The 27640-nt window shown below is 45.3% G+C and overlaps 1 protein-coding gene across 1 annotated transcript; it reads right to left on the reverse strand.

Moving 5' to 3' along the window:
* Positions 1 to 576: 576 nt before the first annotated feature.
* Positions 577 to 26614, reverse strand: trim71 (tripartite motif containing 71, E3 ubiquitin protein ligase). Its single transcript, XM_071396233.1, has 4 exons — positions 24874 to 26614; positions 13190 to 13357; positions 7726 to 7860; positions 577 to 7570 (listed from the first exon to the last, which is right to left on the reverse strand). The coding sequence occupies exons 1-4, from the start codon at positions 25567 to 25569 to the stop codon at positions 6119 to 6121; spliced, it is 2451 nt and encodes an 816-aa protein (XP_071252334.1). The 5' UTR covers positions 25570 to 26614; the 3' UTR covers positions 577 to 6118.
* Positions 26615 to 27640: the final 1026 nt, after the last annotated feature.

Genomic DNA, 27640 nt, shown 5'->3' on the forward strand with positions numbered 1-27640 from the left:
TGCTGCAGTCATGTCAGAGGAGGAATGTGTTTAATGCTTTGTGTGGGGGAGGGGTTAAGAGGAGGGCACAAGGACCACACACAACTAAAACCTGGTATTGGTCCCAAATTGGTACATAGTACAACACTTGATTGACCAGGGCCCATCGGTTTTGGAATAGGGTGCCATTAGACACACTCCAGCTATTGATCTTTTCCTGTTAAAACAATATGTATAAATACTGTTACGTTTGTGTACATTACCTGTGAACTTTTAGACAAATGCAAATTTCATGGAGTAGGCATTCAAGGAGTTGATCTGTCATCAGCCCCCCCCCACCCCCCTACTTGAGGATCAATAGAGGAAGGCCCCCTCCCCCTACATGGGCCATGTCGATACCTGGACCACCCATTGTAATGTACCTGAAGTAAATCGGGTGTTACTTTCTAAAGCCTCCCCTTCACTGCTGACAGACTAAGCCATGAGAATACTCCTCTAATAAAAACAAATGGCCTGATCACTGCCCTCACCTCTTGGTATGCAGACACACCGCTTTTCTGGCGTTCTACTGGATTCAAAAAGAGACGGATCAGGAAATGGATGTTGGATACAAGAATCCCATTTTATTGAAATCCCAAACTGCATAGGAAATGTTAAGTCCATATAGACGAGAAGCAGACGGCAGGTTAACAGTAGTCGCCTAACATCCTTCAGAATGCTTCTTGAGTCCCAAATGGCACCCTAGTCCCTATATAATGCACAACTTTTGATAGGACTCTAGTCAAAAGTAGTGCCCTCTATAGGGCAGGGGTGTTACTCATTCCATGGATGGCCTAGTCTAGTGTCTGCAGGTTTTTGGTTTTTGGTTTTTCCTTTCAGTTAAGAGCTAGACAACCCAGGTTCCGTGCGTCTAGTTGGTAGAGCATGGCACTAGCAACACCGGGGTTGTGGGATCGATTCCCACGGGGGACCAGTACAGAACGTCTCTCTGGATAAGAGCGTCTGCTAAAACAGAAGAATCAGGTGACCTAAATTCCTCAATCAAGTACAAGGAAGAAGTGAAAACAACCAGCCCTCCGTGGAATGAGTTTAACACCTGTGCTCTAGGGAACAGGGTGGCATTTAGGACTCACACCAACACTTCCAACCAGTCAATAGAGGGTATAGAGAAGGAGGGAGTATTGGAAGAACTCTTTTAGAGTCCCCGAATCTCACTGCTATCCCTTTCAAACACTCATAAGTGGAATCCATATGGAGCATCCTTCCATTTCACTTCAAATGAAACGGCACCATATTTAGGCTTGACTCCAGGTTATATAAACCCCACAAACGGTCAAATGACCTCAACGTTTTTCATACAGTGAATTTTTGGGGTTCAACACAATTCCAGAGTAAAAAGTATCAAATAATAAAGGATTAATATACCCCATCCCCATTTACCATGCTCAAATGGCCTGAGTGGGACTAAGGAAGAGAGACATCTGACAGTATAATGGATATTTGGATACATAGACAGTATAATGGATACATAGAATTGTCACAATACAGAATATTTTTTCCTTGAGCCATTTTCCCCCACATACGAGACACACCCCAACAAAAATTATACATTGGAAAAGTAAAACAAATCTGTTTGAGTCCACTCCCTCATAATCAATATTTTTTTCCAACAAAAATTATCTGATTAAGCATTCTAAAGTTGGATCTTATGTAAATTTAAAAAATAATAATAATCAGAATATGTAAAGGTTGCTTATTGAAAGTTTTTCAAAACGTGGAACACTAGCATTATACCTGAGTTCGACTTAAATTGACTACATGATCACATTAGTCTAAGACCATGTTCTAATGAACTGATAGGCTTCTGTTGTTTATCTCCATGAGAGGAAAAGTACTAATGCTGGAATCCTCCCATACTGCTCAACCAGATAAATTACTGTGGATGACAGAACACAGAGCATTTCTAATAGTTTGGATAGACTGAGGCTCAATTTAATCTGTATCGAAGAAGTTCAGCGCTATAGCGCAATTGAAATGTAAAAAGGTCATTTCTGATTTGAGTCGACATATGCAGCGTTAACCATGAATGCAGTCTCCACGAAATGTGGGAACGTTGCCTTTAATTTCTCTACAGTGCTGAATTTCCACCATACGGATCAAATGGAGCCCAAAGTATACTTCCGGCTAGGGTTGCAAATAAACTTTCCACCAATTCCCAGAAATCCCGTTTGGAAGATTCCCTCCCTCTTTATCCACTCCTGATTCCGGGAATCCTCCAATCTGGAATTCTTGAAAACATACCAGAATTTTGCAACCTGACAATAAAAAGCAAACAGCAGGTACAGAAACAGGTAAATAACAAAGTTCAACAAAGGTTACCTTAATCAAGAAAACTACCAAGGGCTTAAAGTTAATTGTGATACTTCCAACTGTGGAAGTATAGACAGAGTACATGTTGAATGTCCTCTACTAGTATAGTGTTATGTACTGCTTTAGCAGTAGCTAATGAGGGTCCTACTGAAATACTTAAGGCAAATGTATTTCTGTTTGAACGCTGTTGTTGTTTGACATCATGAGGTAACTTGATTGGGCCCAGTAAAGCTGTTCATAAAATAGATACAATCGTATAGTCAAAGGAAGCCATCCTCCTCAACCTAACATACTGTAACTGTATATAACCCTAAAATAATTAAAAAGCAGTGACAAATCTTTCCCACAATAACTTTTTGAATCATGCATTAAAATTAAAATATACAAGTCTTGTCTTCTAAGTGTCAAGACCTTGAGGTCTTTTAAGAAACTGCTAACTTAAGTTCAAACGATAGGAACCAACAATGTACTGAAAATACATCAGATCAGTGTGGATTTGAAGCCGCATTGTCCTGGGTTTAATCTACTTGATCAAACTGTTCATAACTTCTCCAAGCCTTCCCTTTCCATTCTCTAGTGTAACAGTACACTATAAGACCACACATCTAACTGCAATTCAACTGAGGTTTGAAAAATGCAACCATGCCAACGAGGTATTAACAGTTCAGCAATGAGGTAATGGGCGTAGCTCAGTAATACTGAGGTAAAGATGTACATTATACCGATATCTTTCTGTATAATGAGGTATATATGGGGCGGCAGGTTGCCTAGTGGTTAGAGCGTTGGACCAGTAACCAAAAGGTTGCTGGATCGAATCCCCGAGCTGACAAGGACAAAATCTGTCATTCTGCCCCTGAACAAGGCAGTTGGCCTACCGGGGAACAGTGGGTTGTCATTGTAAATAAGAATTTGTTCTTTACTGACTTGCCTGGTTAAATATATATATATAAATGATATGTTTTTTTTTTATATTCCAGGGGTCATACCAGCAAGAACAAAATTAAATACTGAAAAACTAAATGATAGTGATGGTGGGCCATTTTTAAGAGTTATATTTATTACTTCAAATAGTCCATTTATACCATTTGTTTTTGTCACAATGGCTTTCCTGCTGGTCACAAATTGGCCCAGAAACAGTGTAATTTATCTCCTGTATAACAAAAGGCACAAGCTACAACACTGGAACAGTGTTAATGTGAATAATCCACTAAAATACCTGGAAACTCAATATCTAAAAAGTGGCCATTTTGGTTCAATCTTTAAGAGGATGTAACCGAGTAAGCCGTGTCTGGAGCCCAACGTCTCACTGGTCCCCCTGTACACCCAGCTGTGATTATTAAGGTAAAAGAGATATGAGGTGTGTCTGGCGAGCTGCATGCCTTCCAGCTCTTCTGGGGGTTAGAGCAACTGGAGACCTACAGCTATGGTGCCTCACCAACTTACAGAGGGTGGTGTGCCAAATGGCAACCTAGTCCCTATTTAGTGCACTACTATTGACCAGGGCTCATAAAGGTCTGGTCAAAAGTAGTGCACTATATAGGGATTAGTGTGCCATTTGGAACAGAACCGAGCTCTCCTCGTAAACCAGCACTTGTGGCAATGTGGCTCAAAAGACAGGAAATACTGGCCCATTAGACGCAGTCAGAGACACAGAGGGAGGAGAGGCTGGGACTTGGCGTTAACAGTTAATGCTATAAGCACAATATTAACAGCTATGAACAGCTAGCTTATAACAGGGCAGGCTACAGCGGTAAAAAAATAATTCAATTTTAACATTTGCATTTTTACTGGTTCTTGGTGTTCTGTAGTTAATAGCCACTGTGGAACCATGAATGACCTGGTTTGGTTCTGTTCTCTCAAACAGGTACATACAATAGAGAGGAACTGCTGTGCTGACTGAAATTACAACGTCTAATGTGACCAACTGCCATCACACTTTAGAGCAGGGTGAATGTGGGTGTGGGAGCAGCAGCTGATGGAATTCTAATTATGTGGAGCCTTTTGCTTTGGTTACTCAGCCATCTGTAGGCTACATGAGTGGGTCATCAGGCAACTGACAAGCAGCTAGGGGTTACTATGGAGAATATCTATTGAAAATACTATGGAGGCAATGGAGATCAACATCAATGCTGTCACTTTTAATTTACTGGTCAGTTTTACTTTTAAAAATGATTTTATTTGCCACCAGAATAAAACAATATTCTCTTTCAGAGCGGTTTCCCATGAATGACGCATTCTATTTTGAAGAAATAGAAGAAGCATTCTATTTTGAAGAAAAGCTAAACGGATGATTTTCTTTGATGGGAACAGAGTCGAGGCACAGAGGCAACGATAGACTTTTCAAACAACGACCACAAAGAAAGGAACATGGTGGCATCATTAGGGTGCCAATCTAAACCACCAACCATGCAGAAACGTTGTTCAAACATATCAGGATGAAACTTCACTACTCTTAGACCCCTCTACTCTTAGGAAAGTTAGTCTACACAGATTTCATTGATTTCTAAATGGATATCAGTAAATAGATTTAGACTCAGCAGTCGTACACGGTTCAGATTAAATCCAAGTTAATCCACACCAGTGTGTCATTGTCTAATCTTCACTGTGTTGTGGCCGGATGCACTAGTTGCCTTAGGATATATTAATCCTGACATGTATTCATTCATCTAACAACAATGATGATTGCCAGTAGTTTCAAGTCACAATTCTTCATAGATGCCCAGAAAATAACAATTCTGATGATTCACCCAATTCAAGGTGGTCAATTCCTTGTTAAATGTTTTTTCCCCTTCAAGCTGAAATCACACGACTGACTGAACTGACAATGGTAACTGATATCAAATATTCAACCTGCCTATAGCAAACTGGCAGCAGCCATTTTGTGGAGAGAATCCATTTTACAGGACGAGTCTCAGATTACAACCTATTCGCTATTTAGTGCACTACTTTTGACCAAGGTCCATAGGGCTCTGGTCAAAAGTAGTGCACTATTTAGGAAATAGGGTGCCATTTGGAACTCGATCATACTATCAACCTGAGGACACTGGAGTTCTGAGGTACTATGTGGTCGTGACATGAGGTAAAAAGGTTTTACAGAGGTATGGAGGCATATTCAAAAACAAAATGGAAAAATAACAGTTGCCGAGTTTATAAAAATGTCTGACTCCACGTTTCCACATGTATGTAACACAGTCATTATTATACATTGTTCTCAGCAACATTCTGGGATTTCACACCTTTATGTGCACAGTAACAATTAGAGAAAATGTGCGCGCGCTTTCTGTGCAAATATCAACCAAATGTTACTTCATGTTAACTATACTTTTCTCTTGCATTGAGGTAGTTACTTTATCAAAATTCCACTGGCGAAATCTCTGCATCAAATAATAAAGGAGTACATTCAAACACAGCTACATGAGGTAGGTATGATGCAGTGGAAATCTTTCAAGAATGCAAGAAATTCCCTGAGAAAATCAGAGATTTTGACGCACACATCAGGAGAAAAGACAACTATCGAGCCAGATAGTGTCACAGAAGGCCTACTATAGGGTTCAAAATGTCAGCTTTTGACAATAACCCCTTGTTGGCATTGGTTCATCTACTGCATTGATTTGCTCTTTCAAAATAGAGGTAATAACTGAGAGAAAAGGTCAAGTTTCAATATTACTGTTTCCATTTGCTCACAAAGACATTTGCCTCTGATGGGTGTGTTTCAAAATCTCCTCTTCAATGTTTCTTTCTTTGCAAACCAGCAGACAAACTGCCTAGCCTAGAACATAATGATTCGGTTGTTTCCAAAATCCACGGCAACAATCCTTCCGTCTGGAGTAACAGCTATACCCGACGGGCGATCCATCTGTCCAAAGCTGCTACTCTGAGTCCCCAACTTGCATAAGAAATTACCGTTGGTTTGGAACACCTGGATCCGGTGGTTCCGGGAGTCAGCCACCACGATGCGGTCCTCCTGGTCCACTGCTACGCCCTGCGGCCGCAGGAACTGACCGTTACCGGTTCCCTCTGATCCCAGGAAGCGGGCCGACTGGCAGTCCGACCGGATGATCAGCAGACGGTGGTTGTTGAAGTCTGTCACCACCAGGTGGTCCTCCTGAGTGAAGGCCACGCCCCTGGGGGAGTCCAAGTGTTTCCATAGAGCCCCCTCAAAGCCGTACTTGTTGAGGAAGGTGCCGTCCTGCCTGAAGAGCTGGATGCGGTGGTTCCGGGTGTCTGAGACGAGGATCTTTCCCTCCGAGCTGACCGCCACGTCCCAGGGGTAGCTGAACTGACCGGTCTTGGTTCCCTTCTCCCCGAACTTGAGGAGGAACCGGCCTTCAAAGGTGAAGATCTGGATGCGGTGATTATCCTTATCGGCAACGATGATTCTCCTCTGGCTGTCGCAGGCCACCCCAGCTGGTCGATCCAACTGGCCTGGTCTGGAGCCCAGCGTACCAAACTTGTGGTGGAAGGAACCGCACGGCTTGAAGATCTGCACCCTGTTGTTGCTTCGGTCAGCTACGATTATGTAGCCCTCTTTGTCCACACACACCCCCCAGGGGCGACACAGCTGCCCATCTCCGTCCCCCTCTCTGCCGAACGAGGCCACCGGCAAGGGGATACCTCCATAGCTACGGCCAGACTTGACCAGCACTTTAAAGGGGCTGCCTTCGATGTGCTGGTTGCAGATAAGGACTGACACCAGATGTTCTCCTTCTACCTTGGGCAGGTAGCTGACCGTGTACAACCCGTTCTGATGGTCGGTCACCTCAGCGTTTAGCAGGTTACCATCGGGCGCCACCATCACAGCTGACACACCATCCCCCCCAGACAGCCTGAGCTCTCCATCATGATCATACCCCACCACAGTGAAGGAAGCCTGCTTACCCTGCAAGCCCCGACAAAGCCCCTCTCCCTGGGCCTTGGTGAGGGGGGCGAAGGCCCCGGAGCTGACCAGACCTAGGGACTGGATGGCGAGGAGCAAGGTCTGGTCGGGGGCGGTGAACAGGATGCGATCATCATCCTGCGGTAGTAACAGCTCCCTGAGGGCCTTAAGCTCTGTGATCTGGAGGAGCATGCTCTCTCTGGCCAGCAGCAGGTCCAAACTACTGCCCTTCTCTAGGACCTGGGTTACTGTAGCGATGGTGCTGTCCAGCTTGGTCAGGTTCTGGTGCAGCTTCTCTAACTGGAGATAGAGGGACTTGGCTTTCACCTGACGGATCTTCTCAACCTTTAGAGAGGGAAAAAGGAGGGAGAGTGGAAAGGGACAGAAGGGAGAAAGAAAAGATAGTTAAACCTGTCTGTTAGGTTTTGTAACACTGCTGGAATGTGTAAATATACTGTAGGTCCTACAGTATGATACTACTTAGCAGAAAACCAACTTACTTTCCACAGCAGTTCACACTCTCGTTCCTCCAGGGCCTTCTTATGACGCTCTGTGATGGCTTTGACCTCTGACTGGACCACCATGACCTTCAGTTCCACCTGCTCGGCAACGGCCTGGGCTTTCTCAATGCTCAGCTGCAGGTAAATCATTAAGAAACTGCTTTAGTGGGGACAAAATGTAGCGTGACCTTTGAATGGTACATTGACACATTATTCACAGGTTAAGACCTTTAAATAGTGACACATTGTTCCCACATTGTTCCAGATACAGTCAATCAGGGTTTCTCAACCTTTTTGCACCAAAATTGATGCGTGACCTCTCAAAGTCCTTTCAGTATGAGGCCAGCTGGTTAAGTGAATGAAATACCTCAGACTGGCTCCAGTACTACTGCTGGAGAGAGGCTGTTGACCCCAGGCCAACACAGCAACTGTTTTCCAGCAAGTAGTTGGTCCTCATCATGAAGTCACCCCATAGAGGCACCTCTGGTGGATATAGGGGTCGGAACTAAAGCTCAGAGCGTTAAGTTAAGACTGTGTTAAGATCTGCTACCAAAATGCTTTATCAGCAGACAGGCCTTTAACTGTTGGGAGAGTGAATACAGTGTATGCACGCATGACTAAGTCGCTTGGGATAAAAGTGTCTGCTAAATGGCCTTGATATAAAGTGTGACTGACTAGGACAAAAAGGTTAAATGAACTTCTCACTAGGTGGGAGCTGACAACCGTCCGTAACCTGATCCCTCCCGGCAGGACTGAGCTCAACCAATGGAATGAGGGGTACTACCAGGGTGGTGGTGTCAATCAGAGAGGAAGCACCAATGACGTCATCTATAGGGGTAACAAATCCTGGGTCAGAGGTTAAGGGGGTGGCAGAACAGGCAGAAAAAGGCGGCAAATGAGATTATGGTGTTTTAATGTGACCCTTTAGGCCAAAGGTCTTCTACCTTTCAGGACAGAGTTCTACAGCTCGGGCTTTGTGCCATTCAAGCCCATGAACATGATGTGTGTCCCAAATTGCACCCATTGCCTATGTAGTGCACTATTTTTGACCAGGGCCCATAAGGAAGAGGGTGCCATTTGGGACACAGCCCATGAGATCTCTTCATAGGAGATAATGGATTATCAGGCTGGTCCTAGTCATAGTACAGCCTCTTCACAGGAGCTAAAAACACTCAACCTAGATTGAGTTAGCAGCATTTGATGAATTAGGTCTTCAAGTTAAGTGAGCCTCAAAACACCAACTGAGTGTCACAGGACTGAAGGGGGTAGGGGGAGGTGTGCTTTTCTATTGTGTTTTGAGAAAGGGGAGGGGCATACATATTTCACTGCCATGTGAGTGAGTTGGTTTGGGGGATATGGGAGGGGGGGGGCGGGGGGGGAAGGAAGTGTCTTCCTAGAATTCCTCTCCATTGTGTCCGTCCTCCCAAAGCCATCCCGTTCCCAACACCCTTCACTCTCTATTCACAGCTGGATGACAACCCATCTCCCAGCCAGTAGCCTAAGGAGGAGTGGCCTAATGTTTGTGGTTGTCTGCATCCCAAGTGATACCCTATTCCCTTCATAGGGCTGACACCCTATTCCCTTCATAGGGCTGACACCATATTCCCTTCATAGAGCTCTGGTCAAAGTAGTACGCTATGTAGGGAACATGGTGCCATTTGGGACACAGACATGGTATTAGAGGGGCTATAAATGGGCACTATGGCCTCTCCCTCCCTCCCTCCCTCCCTCCCACTCCCATTCTCCGGGTCCTGTGAGGCTGGAGGGATAGAGGACACTAATGATCCATTCTGCTCCTGATGCCGTCAAGTCTCTGAATACAAACTGTCAGAGCTGACTAGTGGCCGTCATACACACACACACCAAAGTAGAGTCCCCGGTGTATATCCCCCTATAGATCTACGTAGAGTTCCCGCTGTATATCCCCCTATAGATCTACGTAGAGTTCACGCTGTATATCCCCCTATAGATCTACGTAGAGTTCCCGCTGTATATCCCCCTATAGATCTACGTAGAGTCCCCGCTGTATATCCCCCTATAGATCTACGTAGAGTTCCCGCTGTATATCCCCCTATAGATCTACGTAGAGTTCCCGCTGTATATCCCCCTATAGATCTACATAGAGTTCCCGCTGTATATCCCCCTATTATAGATCTACGTAGAGTCCCCGCTGTATATCCCCCTATAGATCTACGTAGAGTCCCCGCTGTATATCCCCCTATTATAGATCTAAGTAGAGTCCCCGCTGTATATCCCGCTATAGATCTACGTAGAGTTCCCGCTGTATATCCCCCTATAGATCTACGTAGAGTCCCCGCTGTATATCCCCCTATAGATCTATGTAGAGTTCCCGCTGTATATCCCCCTATAGATCTACGTAGAGTTCCCGCTGTATATCCCCCTATAGATCTACGTAGAGTTCCCGCTGTATATCCCCCTATAGATCGACGTAGAGTCCCCGCTGTATATCCCCCTATAGATCTACATAGAGTCCCCGCTGTATATCCCCCTATAGATCTACGTAGAGTTCCCGCTGTATATCCCCCTATAGATCTACATAGAGTTCCCGCTGTATATCCCCCTATAAGATCTACGTAGAGTCCCCGCTGTATATCCCCCTATATATCTACGTAGAGTCCCCGCTGTATATCCCCCTATTATAGATCTACGTAAAGTCCCCGCTGTATATCCCGCTATAGATCTACGTAGAGTTCCCGCTGTATATCCCCCTATAGATCTACGTAGAGTTCCCGCTGTATATCCCCCTATAGATCTACGTAGAGTTCCCGCTGTATATCCCCCTATAGATCTACGTAGAGTTCCCGCTGTATATCCCCCTATAGATCTACGTAGAGTCCCCGTTGTATATCCCCCTATAGATCTACGTAGAGTTCCCGCTGTATATCCCCCTATAGATCTACATAGAGTCCCCGCTGTATATCCCCCTATAGATCTACGTAGAGTTCCCGCTGCATATCCCCCTATAGATCTACATAGAGTCCCCGTTGTATATCCCCCTATAGATCTACGTAGAGTTCCCGCTGTATATCCCCCTATAGATCTACATAGAGTCCCCGCTGTATATCCCCCTATAGATCTACGTAGAGTTCCCGTTGTATATCCCCCTATAGATCTACGTAGAGTTCCCGCTGTATATCCCCCTATAGATCTACGTAGAGTTCCCACTGTATATCCCCCTATAGATCTACGTAGAGTTCCCGCTGTATATCCCCCTATAGATCTACGTAGAGTTCCCGTTGTATATCCCCCTATAGATCTACGTAGAGTTCCCGCTGTATATCCCCCTATAGATCTACGTAGAGTTCCCACTGTATATCCCCCTATAGATCTACGTAGAGTTCCCGCTGTATATCCCCCTATAGATCTACGTAGAGTTCCCGCTGTATATCCCCCTATAGATCTACATAGAGTTCCCCTGTATATCCCCCTATAGATCTACGTAGAGTTCCCGCTGTATATCCCCCTATAGATCTACGTAGAGTCCCCACTATATATCCCCCTATAGATCTACGTAGAGTTCCCGCTGTATATCCCCCTATAGATCTACGTAGAGTTCCCGCTGTATATCCCCCTATAGATCTACGTAGAGTCCCCGTTGTATATCCCCCTATAGATCTACATAGAGTCCCCGTTGTATATCCCCCTATAGATCTACGTAGAGTTCCCGCTGTATATCCCCCTATAGATCTACGTAGAGTCCCCGTTGTATATCCCCCTATAGATCTACGTAGAGTTCCCGCTGTATATCCCCCTATAGATCTACGTAGAGTCCCCGCTGTATATCCCCCTATAGATCTACGTAGAGTTCCCGCTGTATATCCCCCTATAGATCTACGTAGAGTTCCCGCTGTATATCCCCCTATAGATCTACGTAGAGTTCCCGCTGTATATCCCCCTATAGATCTACATAGAGTCCCCGTTGTATATCCCCCTATAGATCTACGTAGAGTCCCCGCTGTATATCCCCCTATAGATCTACGTAGAGTCCCCGCTGTATATCCCCCTATAGATCTATGTAGAGTTCCCACTGTATATCCCCCTATAGATCTACGTAGAGTCCCCGTTGTATATCCCCCTATAGATCTACATAGAGTCCCCGTTGTATATCCCCCTATAGATCTACGTAGAGTTCCCGCTGTATATCCCCCTATAGATCTACATAGAGTCCCCGTTGTATATCCCCCTATAGTTCTACGTAGAGTTCCCGCTGTATATCCCCCTATAGATCTACGTAGAGTTCCCGTTGTATATCCCCCTATAGATCTACGTAGAGTTCCCGCTGTATATCCCCCTATAGATCTACGTAGAGTTCCCACTGTATATCCCCCTATAGATCTACGTAGAGTTCCCGCTGTATATCCCCCTATAGATCTACGTAGAGTTCCCGTTGTATATCCCCCTATAGATCTACGTAGAGTTCCCGCTGTATATCCCCCTATAGATCTACGTAGTTCCCGCTGTATATCCCCCTATAGATCTACGTAGAGTTCCCGCTGTATATCCCCCTATAGATCTACGTAGAGTTCCCGCTGTATATCCCCCTATAGATCTACATAGAGTTCCCGCTGTATATCCCCCTATAGATCTACGTAGAGATCCCGCTGTATATCCCCCTATAGATCTACGTAGAGTTCCCGCTGTATATCCCCCTATAGATCTACGTAGAGTTCCCACTGTATATCCCCCTATAGATCTACGTAGAGTCCCCGTTGTATATCCCCCTATAGATCTACGTAGAGTTCCCGCTGTATATCCCCCTATAGATCTACATAGAGTCCCCGTTGTATATCCCCCTATAGTTCTACGTAGAGTTCCCGCTGTATATCCCCCTATAGATCTACATAGAGTCCCCGTTGTATATCCCCCTATAGATCTACGTAGAGTTCCCGCTGTATATCCCCCTATAGATCTACGTAGAGTTCCCGCTGTATATCCCCCTATAGATCTACGTAGAGTTCCCGCTGTATATCCCCCTATAGATCTACGTAAAGTTCCCGCTGTATATCCCCCTATAGATCTACGTAGAGTTCCCGCTGTATATCCCCCTATAGATCTACATAGAGTTCCCGCTGTATATCCCCCTATAGATCTACATAGAGTCCCCGCTGTATATCCCCCTATAGATCTACATAGAGTCCCCGCCACCTACAGCATGCTTGCATCACATCACCCACCTACAGCGTGCCTACCCTGCATCACATCACCCATCTACAGCGTGCCTACCCTGCATCACATCACCCACCTACAGCGTGCCTACCCTGCATCACATCACCCACCTGTACAGCATACCTGTCCTGCATCACCCACCTAGAGCGTGCCTGACCTGCATCACATCACCCACCTAGAGCGTGCCTGCCCTGCATCCCATCACCCACCTAGAGCGTGCCTACCCTGCATCACATCACCCACCTAGAGCGTGCCAGCCCTGCATCCCATCACCCACCTGTACAGCGTGCCTGCCCCGCTGGGCGTCTGCCAGCAGCTGGATTGTGAGGGTCCTGGAGTCCTGCAGGGAATCCTGGAGGTAGCGGAGGCTGTGGCCCGAGTGACAATCCACACTGCCCTCCCCACAGACAGGCACGGAGCACGTGTCACAGAAGAAATGCAGAACCTGCAGAGGGACAGGCACAGAAGCAGATAGTTAACAACAGAACAGCTATCCTCTCACATACAGCAACAACCAACCGCAGCCAGTTCTATTGTTACATTCTGTACAGTATCTAACATGTTGACTGTCGGGTCCTGACGATTTAATAATAGTAACAATGACATTAAGCTATGGCTCTGCCTCGGTCTGCACAACGATGTACTGTACGGCATCACATACTCAGTGTTTTGGACACAGTCCTGTCTAAAGCAGAGTGAAAGAAGAAACAAGGCTAAGAAATAACGAAAGAGAAAGAGAAGCAGGAGTGCAGTGGTGTGAGGTACTTAAGTAAAAATACTTTAAAATACTACATAAGTAGTTAGTTTTTTTTGTTTTTGTATCTGTACTTTATTTTTGACAACTTTTTCCTTCACTACATTTCTAAAGAAAATAATGTACTTTTTACTCCATACAGTTTCCCTGACATCCAAAAGTACTCATTACATTTGCTTAGCAGGAAAGGAAAATGGTCCAATTCACACACTTATCAAGAGAACATCCCTGGTCATCCCTACTGCCTGATCTGGTGGATTCACTAAACACAAATGCTTTGTTTGTAAATTATGTCTGAGTATTGGAGTGTGCCCTGGCTATCCGTAAATAAATAAAAAACACAAAAATCATTCTTAAATAAAGGAGTTTGAAATTATTTACACTTTTACTTTTGATACTTAAGTATTTTTTAAACCAAATACTTTGACTTTCTCACATAGTATTTTACTGGGTGACTTTCACCGGAGTAATTTTCTATTAAGATATCTTTACTTTAACTCAAGTATGACGATTGGCTACTTTTTCCACCACTGCAGGAGTGAAAGGGTAGCGCGTACAGGATAGGATGGAGAAAGCAGGGTGAGTGATGCAGGCCAATCACTACATTGTATAGAGAAAGGAGGCCAATAAACAATTACATTGGTCAGTTGCCAAGAACATCAATATTTACAATACAGAGCCCCTAAAGATGTTTATCTTTGATATGTTCCTATGTATTACCACTAAAGTGCATGGATGTGTGGCATGTATCCAGCACTTCATTCAAGCACCGTATAATACTTAGCTAGTACATGTCTCTATAGCAACAGTCATCATCTTAAATAAGCATGCCCCATTCAAAAAATGTAGAACTAGGAATATATATAGTCCTTGGTCCACTCCAGACCTGTCTGCCCTTGACCAGCACAAAAACATCCTGTGGCATTCTGCATTAGCATCGAATAGCCCCCGTGATATGCAACTTTTCAGGGAAGTTAGGAACAAATATACACAGGCAGCTAGGAGAGCTAAGGCTAGCTTTTTCAAACAGAAACTTGCATCCTGTAGTACTAACTCTAAAAAGTTCTGGGACACTGTAAAGTCCATAGAGAATAAGATCACCTCCTCCCAGCTGCCCACTGCTCTGAGACTAGGAAACACTGTCACCACCGATAAATCCACGATAATTGAGAATTTCAATAAGCATTTCTCTACGGCTGGCCATGCTTTCCATCTGGCTACCCCTACCCCGGTCAACTGCCCGGCACCCTCCACAGCAACCTGCCAAAGCCCCCACCATTTCTCCTTCACCCAAAGCCAGATAGCTGATGTTCTGAAAGAGCTGCAAAATCTGGACCCCTACAAATCAGCCGGGCTAGACAATCTGGACCCTCTCTTTCTAAAATTATCTGCCGAAATTGTTGCAACCCCTATTACTAGCCTGTTCAACCTCTCTTTCGTATCGTCTGAGATTCCCAAAGATTGGAAAGCTGCCGCGGTCGTCCCTCTCTTCAAAGGGGGTGACACTCTAGACCCAAACTGCTACAGACCTATATCTATCCTACCCTGTCTTTCTAAGGTCTTCGAAAGCCAAGTTAACAAACACCATTTTGAATCCCACTGTACCTTCTCCGCTATGCAATCTGGTTTCAGAGCTGGTCATGAGTGCACCTCAGCCACGCTCAAGGTCCTAAACAACATCATAACCGCCATCGATAAGAGACATTACTGTGCAGCTGTATTCATCGACCTGGCCAAGGCTTTCGACTCTGTCAATCACCACATTCTTATTGGCAGACTCGACAGCCTTGGTATCTCAAATGATTGCCTCACCTGGTTTACCAACTACTTCCCTGATAGAGTTCAGTGTGTCAAATCGGAGGGCCTGTTGTCCGGACCTCTGGCAGTCTATGGGGGTGCCACAGGGTTCAATCCTCGGGCCGACTCTCTTCTCTGTATACATCAATGATGTTGCTCTTGCTGCTGGTGATTCTCTGATACACCTCTACGCAGACGACACCATTCTGTATACTTATGGCCCCTCTTTGGAGACTGTGTTAACTAACCTCCAGACAAGCTTCAATGCCATACAACTCTCTTTCCGTGGCAAGCAACTGCTCTTAAATGCAAGTAAAACTAAATGCATGCTATTCAACCAATCACTGCCCGCACCTGCTTGCCCGTCCAGCATCATTACTCTGCACGGCTCTGACTTAGAATATGCGGACAACTACAAATACCTAGGTGTCTGGTTAGACTGTAAACTCTCCTTCCAGACTCACATTAAGCATCTCCAATCCAAAATTAAATCTAGAATCGGCTTCCTATATCGCAACAAAGCATCCTTCACTCATGCTGCCAAACATACCCTCGTAAAACTGACCATCCTACCGATCCTCGACTTCGGCGATGTCATCTATAAAATAGCCTCCAACACGCTACTCAACAAACTGGATGCAGTCTATCACAGTGCCATCCGTTTTGTCACCAAAGCCCCATACACTACCCACCATTGCGACCTGTACGCTCTCGTTGGTTGGCCCTCGCTTCATACTCGTCGCCAAACCCACTGGCTAGAGGTTATCTACAAGTCTCTGCTAGGTAAAGCCCAGCCTTATCTCAGCTCACTGGTCACCATAGCAGCACCCACTCGTAGCACGCGCTCCAGCAGGTATATCTCACTGGTCACCCCCAAAGCCAATTCCTCCTTTGGTCGTCTTTCCTTCCAGTTCTCTGCTGCCAATGACTGGAACAAACTGCAAAAATCACTGAAGCTGGAGACTCATATCTCCTTCACTAGCTTTAAGCACCAGCTGTCAGAGCAGCTCACAGATCACTGCACCTGTACATAGCCCATCTGTAAACAGCCCATCTATCTACCTACCTCATCCCCATGCTGTATTTATTTATCTTGCTCCTTTGCACCCCAGTATTTCTACTTGCACATTCATCTTCTGCACATCTACCATTCCAGTGTTTAATTGCTATATTGTAATTACTTAACTCCATTATCTTACCTCATTTGCACTCACTGTATATATACTTTTTGTTTTCTTTTGTTCTACTGTATTATTGACTGTATGTTTTGTTTATTCCATGTGTAACTCTGTTGTTGTATGTGTCAAATTGCTATGGTTTATCTTGGCCAGGTCGCAGTTGCAAATGAGAACTTGTTCTCAACTAGCCTACCTGGTTAAATAAAGTTGAAATAAAATCATTTGGTGCTGGTGTGGGGACATACTCTGACGATACTAAGGTTTAATGCAGAGGTGAAGTTGTCAGAGAGTTTTCACAATGAGAGTTCATTTAGACTGGATGCTCTTGAGTTAGTTCTGGAGATTCAGTACGAGTGTGTGTGTGTTTAGTCCACTCAGCACCACAAAGCCCTCAAATGAAATGATGGATCACTCAGCATGGGTCGGGGTACATAGCTCACCCATTGGCCCCTTCCCTCTTCCCAGTGAGCCGTTTGAAAATGTCAGCGGTTCTGTCTGACAGTAATCACTGAGGCGGATTCCTCTCAATGAAAAGACCAAATGAAGGAGTTTGGAGGTGCTTTCCTCTCCCCACCACAAAGGCCAATCCATCAGCGCTGACTAATACCTCCAACACAGCCCTCAACACCACGTTCAGGACTTCGGTAAGGGTTTTTTCAGCTGTTTGGCCACACATTTTTTCATGCTGCACCAAACATTTTTTCATGCTGCACCATGCTTCAGCCCAACTGAAGCATGCTGATGTCGTCAGCCCCCATGTCAGAACAGCAGAGGAGAGGACAAACATGGCAGCCAAAATAATTCTTGTTTGTTATTCAAAACGCCTATTACGGTGACCGAGGTCATTTGGCTGGCCAATTACAGTCATCCAAAATTCCATGACCGTTACAGTCCTAGTGTTGTGTTATCGTACCAGAGGTTGTGATCCTGTATCTATCAGCATCACAGAGGGAGGGGGGAGGAATAGAGGGGCCTTTAAACACCAAACTGCCAACAGAAGTGGCCAAAGACAACCCAAAGCTGGGGTAAAAGGAACCAAAGTCAGGATGCACTTGAACTTCTGTGGAACAGGACAGAGCTGTTATCACGTTCAAGTCCATGTTATGGTATTTCATGTGTCTGAAGTGAAGAAAAGGGGACAGTCAAACCATTCCCTGGGATGGTGGACTTCAAAAACAAACAAATCAGAAAACATCTGGAATTATGATTCATCAGAATCTCAGACAGTAATTCAACTAAGTTGTTGTTTCCTCACTAGCCTGTAGATCTATTGGAAATTTAAAGAGGGACAGAATAATGCAACGTCCCAGAATTCCCACACAGGGCTGATGTAAAACACACACGGAGCATGGAGCATACAGATTAACACAACCCGAGGGTGCCCTGTCCGTGCTAATCCGGTTTCCCAGAAGTCACACGTGCACAGCGCTGCACACACACACACACACACACACACACACACACACACACACACACACACACACACACACACACACACACACACACACACACACACACACACACACACACACACACACACACACACACACACACACACACACACACACACACACACAGAGCCAGGCTGAAAACTGTGTGCAAGACCACCGTATCAAGACAAATAGAGTGGCAATATCAGCTGAGAGAGAGAGAGAGACAGAGAGCACCATGACTGAGTGTGTACCGCTCTGTCCAGCAGTGTGCAATCACACTGCCCTAACCCATCTGGACAAGAGGTATACCTATGTATGAATGCTGTTCGTCGACTACAGCTCAGCATTTAACACCATAGTACCCTCCAAACTCGTCATTAAGCTCGAGACCCTGGGTCTCGACCCCGCCCTGTGCAACTGGGTCCTGGACTTCCTGACGGGCCGCGCCCAGGTGGTGAGGGTAGGAAACAGCATCTCCACCCCGCTGATCCTCAACACTGGGGCACCACAAGGGTGCATTCTCAGCCCTCTCCTGTACTCCCTGTTCACCCAAGACTGCGTGGCCATGCACGCCTCCAACTCAATCATCAAGTTTGCAGACGGCACTACAGTGGCAGGCTTGATTACCAACAACAACGAGACGGCCTACAGGGAGGAGGTGAGGGCCATCGGAGTGTGGTGTCAGGAAAATAACCTCACACTCAATGTCAACAAAACAAAGGAGATGACTGTGGACTTCAGGAAACAGCAGAGGGAGCACCCCCCTATCCACATCGACGGGACAGTAGTGGAAAAGGTGGAAAGTTTTAAGTTCCTCGGCGTACATATCACAGACAAACTGAAATGGTCCACCCACACAGACAGCGTGGTGAAGAAGGCGCAGCAGCGCCTCTTCAACCTCAGGAGGCTGAAGAAATTCAGCTTGTCAACAAAAACACTCACAAACTTTTACAGATGCACAATCGAGAGCATCCTGTCGGGCTGTATCACCGCCTGGTACGTCAACTGCTCTGCCCACAACCGTAAGGCTCTCCAGAGGGTAGTGAGGTCTGCACAACGCATCACCGGGGGCAAACTACCTGCCCTCCAGGACACCTACACCACCCGATGTCACAGGAAGGCCAAAAAGATCATCAAGGACAACAACCACCCGAGCCACTGCCTGTTCACCCCGCTATCATCCAGAAGGCGAGGTCAGTACAGGTGCATCAAAGCGGAGACTGAGAGACTGAAAAAGAGCTTCTATCTCAAGGCCATCAGACTGTTAAACAGCCATCACTAACATTGAGTGGCTGCTGCCAACATACTGACTCATCTCTAGCCACTTTAATAATGAAAAATTGGATGTAATAAATGTATCACTAGCCACTTTAAACAATGCCACTTTATATAATGCTTACATACCCTACATTACTCATCTCATATGTATATACTGTACTCTATACCATCTACTGCATCTTGCCTACGCCGTTTGGCCATATGTACACATGGCTTATGTACATATTCTTACTCATTCCTCTACACTTGTGTGTATAAGGTAGTTGTGAAATTGTTAGATTACTTGTTAGATATTACTGCATGGTCGGAACTAGAAGCACAAGCATTTCGCTACACTCGGAATAACATCTGCTAACCATGTGTATGTGACAAATAACATCTGCTAACCATGTGTATGTGACCAATAACACCTGCTAACCATGTGTATGTGACCAATAACATCTGCTAACCATGTGTATGTGACCAATAACACCTGCTAACCATGTGTATGTGACCAATAACACCTGCTAACCATGTGTATGTGACCAATAACATCTGCTTACTATGTGTATGTGACAAATAAAATAGTATTTGATTTGTTTGTTGGTTTGGGTGTTCTTCCAGTAACATGTACGACTTGATCTCTATGGCTCAGCCTCTACAATAGAACACTACAAGCAATACACCAAGTTGTTCTGTGTGTAGATGACCTCCAGTTCTGATACACTAGGGTTGCTAAATTCCTGGAACTTTACCGAAACTCACAGGTTTTTCTACATTCCTGTTTGGAGCGTTCCTAGATTTCCTGCTTATTCCCTCCCGATTCCACTGATCTTCCAACCAGGATTTCTGGAAAAGTTTTTGGGGAAGTTCCCAGAATTTCAGAACCCTAATAAAGAACTGTGCCTCCTCATGGACTGACCATGAGCCAGAACACATGAGACGTTTCGGAGCCCATCGCTGTCTAGGAATAGGGCTTCCATCCCATCCCAGAGAGAGAGCTGCTTTGATGCCATGCCAGACATTTCTTGTATATAAAATGATAAAAGCGCTTCCATGTGAGCTGTGCGTGTGGGAGGAGAGGAGGGGGGGGGGGGCAGCCAGACCTGCATCTGCTGAACTACCCTACAGCCCCCCTCCCACACCCATATGAGCCCCCTGGTTAATGGAAGAGTGAAGGAACTACCCAACTAACGGGAAGTGTCTGAACAGAATGTCCACTCCAGTACCCGGACGTTCCAGAGCCAAAACAGAGACCTGGCGGTCAAAACAAAAACACATTCATGGACACATCTCTCTTTGACAAGCTCTACACTGATCGATGTGTCCAACACTTCCACACAGCTGTGACTGTGTGTACACCCATTCTGTTTCAAACAATGGTGATATTCCATCTGTACTAAAATCTAGGCTCAGCAGAAGAAAAGACGTGACCCACACTGAGTGAATCACCCTTCTACTTTCCACTGTTCATCAGAAACACACAATCTGCAGACCATTCCAACTGCTTTCTTTACTTCCCTGGACTGACTGCTCCATCTGTCTTCTTCATACAACAGCATTAAATGTTCAGACATATGTTCCACTGACTCGCCGGCCATGCTGCCTGCTTTATGGCAACACAGAGTCTACGTTCCAAATGGCACCCTATTCCCTTCATAGTGCACTACTTTACCTTAGTGCACTACTTTTGACCCGACCCCTATCTAGGGAATAGGGTGCCATTTGGGACGTATAACAGAGTTATTTTGGCTAGACAATATTTTCATATTCCCAATGAGAAGGCCGGGCCCCATCGTTAATGCAATGTCTGCTGATGTCTGCCGCCTTGTAGGACCAGCAGGGAAACCAAACGTCCACTCTGTCAAGTTAAAACTATTTTCAAAGTCTCTTCAACACAGAGATTTACAGTCATGGGGATAAAGATGTACAATTCCTTTCATTAAAAGACCTGAATCCTGCCAATGCAATGGTTGTGCATGTGTACCCTACAGTAGAACTTTAAACTGTATTAAAGGTTTGGTCGAGAACTAATCAATATGGACTACATCTGCAAAGTTCATCCACCTTCAGAAGCAGCTGAACTAGGAGGAATAGAGCTACATTAGAGAGAGAACTTTCCATGGGAATAAAACAACAGATCTCCAGTTCTTCTGTCTGGCTTCTAATTCTGTTACATAAGAGGCATATTAGTAATACTGCCAGTCAGGCCTCCCTCCTCAGCCCTAATGAAGACCGTTCCACATTCCTGATGAAGGTCTGGTCCTACCATAGGAGGAAAGGAACCCCCATTAGAGGAATCCCTCTCTCTCTGGTTACGTCCTAAGCTGGGCCGGGGCTGGGCCGGGGCTAAGCCGGGGCTAAGCTGGGGTTGGGCCGGGGCTAAGCTGGGGCTGGGCCGGGGCTAAGCCGAGGCTGGGCCAGGGCAGTGAGGTTGTTTTACGTTTGTGCCTCTAGCTGCCAGATTCAATATCAAAGCACCGGGAGGGGCTCCTCTCTCACATGAAATGGGTTGAAACTGAAAAAGAAAGGCACAGGGAGGAAGAAGAACTGAAACAGAATAATAACATAGTGACTGACGGGGAGGCTTTTGGGGTTGGTTCACACAGGATATCCCCAGCTAGACAGAATTATAAACCAGACAAGATTCCTTACGAGTTCACTGCACTGGTAGGAGCGATGGTAGTCAATCACAGGCGGCAGCTGGCACCTTAATTGGGGAGGACAGGCTCATAGTAATGGCTAGATAGGAATACATGGAATGGTATAAAACACATCAGACCCATGGTTTCCTGGTGTTCAATACTATTCCATTCCAGCCATTATTATGAGCCGTTCTCCCCTCAGCAGCCTCCTGTGTAGTCAATGAGAGACGGGACTACTCGCTCCCCGCCCTCTTCCCCACAGTTAACTGTCTAATGTACTGTGGAATCATTGACTGAATGTTCATAGCTGACAGTGTTGTCAATAACGGCAACAACAGTGGCTTTTATTTCAGTGACTGAGACAATATCTGAAAACACATTAACCTAGCCTGTAGCAGTGTCTCATCAGATCGTCGTGCCACTAGATGAGAGTTACAGACAGAGACTAAACTGGTTAGTGACAGGCTGGGAGTGTCATCATGCAAAAGGCTTCTCTTCTAACCACTAACCTCTTATTGTCCTGTTGATTAGAGGATGAGTTAGATGCATTCCTCTAACATGTCATTAAGCTGCACAGCAAACTAGGTTGGCTATCCAAATGACTCAAGGCCTAAACATACCAGCAACGTTCACATTTCCTCATTATAGAATAATCAAGTCTTCCTATCCTAATGTAATCTACAAAAAGGAGTCTTTACTGAACGTTCTACACCGTCACCACATGGCAACCAGTGTGGCCCCGCCCTCGTAACCCCTGACCTCAAGCCTGAGGGAGAAAACAGACAACAGCAACAATGCAGTGACGGGCTTCCGTCCCTTCCACCTTGTGACCTACTGTTGGAATCAAAGTCAACACAGAGAGAGAGAGAGGGCACAACATTCTCTCAGCTTAAACATTGAATGTATATAGGTCTCCTACTAGTTCTGACCCAAGGCCATTCACAACTAGAAAAGGGAAACTGTTTTTTAGACAATAAGTTACATAAGGTATTGTAGTGAGTTGAGTTTCTAGTCAAGCGTCTGGCGGGGGGGAAATAAAAAAAAATCTAAAAAAATCTATGTCCACCCTATGGGCCCTGGTCAAAAGTAGTGCACTATTTAGGGAATAGGGTGCTATTTGGGATGCACACTATGTCTGAGGTGGCCAACTTCAACCCAACCTCCTTGTTGTCAAGGCTATTCAGATGCTGTATTTCTTTGGCTTTGCCCCACTACAAGGCAGGAATGTTCAACCATCTCACTGACCTGGTGTTAGTGTTCTCTGTAACATTCAACGTTCTCACCAGAGACTGTAGAGAATTGGTAGACAAGAGGGTGAATGGGTAGAACAAATAGAAAGTGTGTCTGTGGGGGTGTGGGAATACAGAGAGAATGTGTGTGTAGTCCCATCCTCAACATGTCTCCCAGATGACTGCTCTGCTGAAGGCTAACGTCATGACATTCCGACTGGCCTTCCACTGAGTAAAGGCTTCCTGTATGCTTCTCTATTGGGAGCATGCACTCCTATGCCACACTACATGCACCGGAGTCAGGACAGGAGTGTATTGTCTCACGTCTGCACTCGCTCCTGGCAACTGCGTTAGAATGGCGCCTAGTGACGTCAGAATGGCACCTAGTAGTGACGTCAGAATGACGCCTAGTAGTGACGTCAGAATGACACCTAGTAGTGACGTCAGACAATGGACAGGAGTGAGGGACTGCACTGCTGCTTAGTCCAAGTACACCCCAGCAGAGACACTGCTGCTTAGTCCAAGTACACCCCAGCAGAGACACTGCTGCTTAGTCCAAGTACACCCCAGCAGAGACACTGCTGCTTAGTCCAAGTACACCCCAGCAGAGACACTGCTGCTTAGTCCAAGTACACCCCAGCAGAGACACTGCTGCTTAGTCCAAGTACACCCCAGCAGAGACACTGCTGCTTAGTCCAAGTACACCCCAGCAGAGACACTGCTCCAACCACTCTCCAAATGTACATTTATATCATATATTATTTATCCATGACATTGGTATTATGAGACTGAGACTGTGAAATTGGTGTTATGAGACTGTGATATTGGTGTTATGAGACTGTGATATTGGTGTTATGAGACTGTGATATTGGTGTTATAAGACTGTGATATTGGTGTTATAAGACTGTGATATTGGTGTTATAAGACTGTGATATTGGTGTTATGAGACTGTGATATTGGTGTTATAAGACTGTGATATTGGTGTTATGAGACTGTGATATTGGTGTTATAAGACTGTGATATTGGTGTTATGAGACTGTGATATTGGTGTTATGAGACTGTGATATTGGTGTTATGAGACTGTGATATTGGTGTTATGAGACTGTGATATTGGTGTTATGAGACTGTGATATTGGTGTTATAAGACTGTGATATTGGTGTTATGAGACTGTGATATTGGTGTTATGAGACTGTGATATTGGTATTATAAGACTGTGATATTGGTATTATGAGACTGTGAAATTGGTGTTATGAGACTGTGAAATTGGTGTTATGAGACTGTGATATTGGTGTTATGAGACTGTGATATTGGTGTTATGAGACTGTGATATTGGTGTTATGAGACTGTGATATTGGTGTTATGAGACTGTGATATTGGTATTATAAGACTGTGATATTGGTGTTATGAGACTGTGATATTGGTATGGACTGTCAAGCCCAAATGGTAGATCCCATTTGAGTTTGTACAATAACACCCAAACCCACGTTAGGCTTTGAAGAGGTGTCCAATAACACTCAAACCCACGTTAAGCTTTGAAGAGGTGTCCAATAACACTCAAACCCACGTTAAGCTTTGAAGAGGTGGTGGGTCAGACAGAGGATATGGGGGCGATCTCATGATGATATTAAACAACATTACTGCAGTTAGACTCAGATGGAGAAACTTACCGCATTGTCATGCTCCTGGCAGAAACTCAGCCTGTCCTGAAAGAACGGCAGCAGAGAGTAGCTTGACTGGAAGGAGGACCGGCTCAGAGTGGCAGTAGGAATGTTGTTAGAGTTGTTGGTTCGGTTCCCCAGGTGTTGGTGAAACAGACTCTCCACTAGTCTATCAATGAAATGGTCTTTGGTAAGCCGGACCCTCTGATGTGCCCATACACAGTTGTTACAAAGGTCCTCCTGGCAGTCTCGGCAGTGAGAGGTAGCGGGGTTGCCCTCGTTGCAAGAGCTGCACAGGGGCTCTCTGCTGTGTCTGTGAGAAAAGTTGTTGCCCCTGCTGCTAACAGTATTGTTGATTTGCTCCTCAGACGAATTTACCACGGCATCCAACATGTTGCTAAATAAAAAGTTTGACGAGGGCAAGGCATCTACTCCTGATACGGGCATTAGAACCTTTCGGTCACAAGTCGGGCACCGGAGTGTCAAGGGGTCTCCGGGGTTCCGCTGGCCCTCCAGACACTGCCTGCAGAAGGCATGGAGGCATGGGAGGACGTGGAGCCTTCTGGAGGATGAGGTAGATGAGCTAGTTGAGGTATGAGACGAGGACGAGGAGGAAGAAGAGTTGGAGGAGAGCGGAGCAGAGGAGCAGCACAGTTCTTTGCATAGGGGGCATGTCTTCAAGTCGGAGTCAGGGAAGGAAGCCATCTGGAATAGGGGTCTTTAAACCCGCATTTAGACATAGCCTACGGTTGCCTTTGTAAATAGATGCAATGACGATAGACTAGATTAAATGGTTCTATTAAATGTTGCTCCTATTGTACAAAATTGGTATCCACTCACTGACAACAAATAAGATGTGTAACTGATGAAATAGGTCTGCGGGTGAAGGACGTGTGTTTGAAGGAAATTGGAATGGCAGTCAACGTCAATGAAAGCTCTTTGGAATAGAACAAACTTCAGGTCGTCCTTATTTGCATACATAATTCACATTTGACGTGTTCTGCGTATTGAAATTTGAGAGTAATTATAACTTAATATTACAGAGTTGTATGTTCTTGTTTACGTCAATGATGCGGGGAAGAAACCAATATTGTGGAATCGGCTGCGTGTCCCCCACTCCGATTCTCCCCAAGCACAGAGAAGGGCCACTGCCGGTTTTCGTTATCAATTCCTCTGTTCAATTACGCACAAACGTGTTTTAACAGTAAGTCTCCGTCCAATTATTATAATCCACCATCACAACTCTTTCAAATGTAGCCAACCATGCGCATCAAACAGAGACTGTTGAAAGCAATTAAATAATGAATCCATTTGATGTAATAAGTTAGCTCGATACTTGCGCGCATAAGATCAAATAGCCAAACAGTTGCTGAACAGTCTCCCAAAAAGGATTTGCTACTCTATGATACCTTCTCTGAACGAAATGCTCTCTGCGATGCATTCGTTGTGCTTTAATAAAAGGCTGCACTTTCTTGAGATCAAATGTACAGCGTTTTCCACTGGCTTCCCTTGACCATCCGCCAGCGCAGAATTAATCCATTCGTTCCGTGCAATGAAGCGTTCCATGGAATGTGTTCATTTGCGCCCGTGTCCTTGTGCACGCGCAAAATATCAAGAGGTACAACGTAGGTTTTTCTATATATGTGTATTATGTGCCATGTAAACTGCAAGACGTGAGTTTCTCGAAAATGCCCTGAATGTCTCTAATCCTACAGCCGTGAGCATACTTCCGTTTCATCACACGGAAGGTGACTCCAGGACTTTGTTGGACAGCGGGGCTGGGCAGTTACATACTAGCGTCGCCCTATTGATGCCATTTTAACAGTAACATTTGAATTGGAAATGTTACAATATAGTATGCAATATGTCGTGGCGTAGACCTCAAACAGCAGTTGTGCAAAAACAAGGGAGCTATTTCAATATTTACATTTCGTGGAAAAAATTATAGACTGTGGCTTTAATTTAATTTGACACTTTTGAGACTATTCCATTGGTTCCATGGTACCAGGCAAACTAAATCAAACGTTCTCTCTGGCTTGTGTATTTAAAACAACTAAAAACTAAATAATTTGTATTTAAACTGCAGTAAGTAGCCTAATGTTAACGTTTTATTTAAACAACTATAATGTCCACTTTGAATGTGAACAAATAAATGACTGATCATGATCGTATCCATTCATCCTGTCTCAGACTGACAAGCAATGCTTACTCATGCCTGCCTCTGTGAATGCCATGCCATTGATGTTGTGCTTTCGGTTCAGTCTCCAGGAATATCTCTCTCACACACACACACACACACACACACACACACACACACACACACACACACACACACACACACACACACACACACACACACACACACACACACACACACACACACACACACACACACACACACACACACAGACACACACACAGAGGCCAGGACAGGAGAACCCCAGTGAGGTTTATCCTTTACATGTTAGCAGTCCAAAATAAGCAGTGGGATGCCAGCCTGAGTGACAGAGCTCTGACCCCATTATCCAGTCCTGGATAAGGAGCTGGCCCCGCCCAATCCTGCTCAGAGGAAAAACCCAAGAGTGTAGGCTACTAGGACTGGGGCACTATGAAAAGAAAGAGTCAAGAAGCGTCAGTGTTGGAAATGGCCAAAGACAACTTGGTTGTCCGTCTAACCAGCCGAGATCTGAACCCGAGTCTCCCACGGGAGGAACCAACCAACCGATCTTAACCATTAGACCAAGAGGACAGTTCCACCGCACTTGTGTTGATGGAC

The sequence above is a fragment of the Salvelinus alpinus genome, chromosome 4, assembly GCF_045679555.1.
Source record: "Salvelinus alpinus chromosome 4, SLU_Salpinus.1, whole genome shotgun sequence".
Lineage (NCBI taxonomy): Eukaryota > Metazoa > Chordata > Actinopteri > Salmoniformes > Salmonidae > Salvelinus > Salvelinus alpinus.

Coding starts and splice junctions, on each gene's coding strand:
- trim71 (XM_071396233.1), bottom strand. CDS start 25,569: ATGGCTTCCTTCCCTGACTCCGACTTGAAGACATGCCCCCTATGCAAA. Junction 7,861..13,189: donor GGGGCAGGCACGCTGTACAG/GTGGGTGATGGG, acceptor ATTTACCTGCAG/CTGAGCATTGAGAAAGCCCA. Junction 7,571..7,725: donor AGTGTGAACTGCTGTGGAAA/GTAAGTTGGTTT, acceptor CCCTCTCTAAAG/GTTGAGAAGATCCGTCAGGT.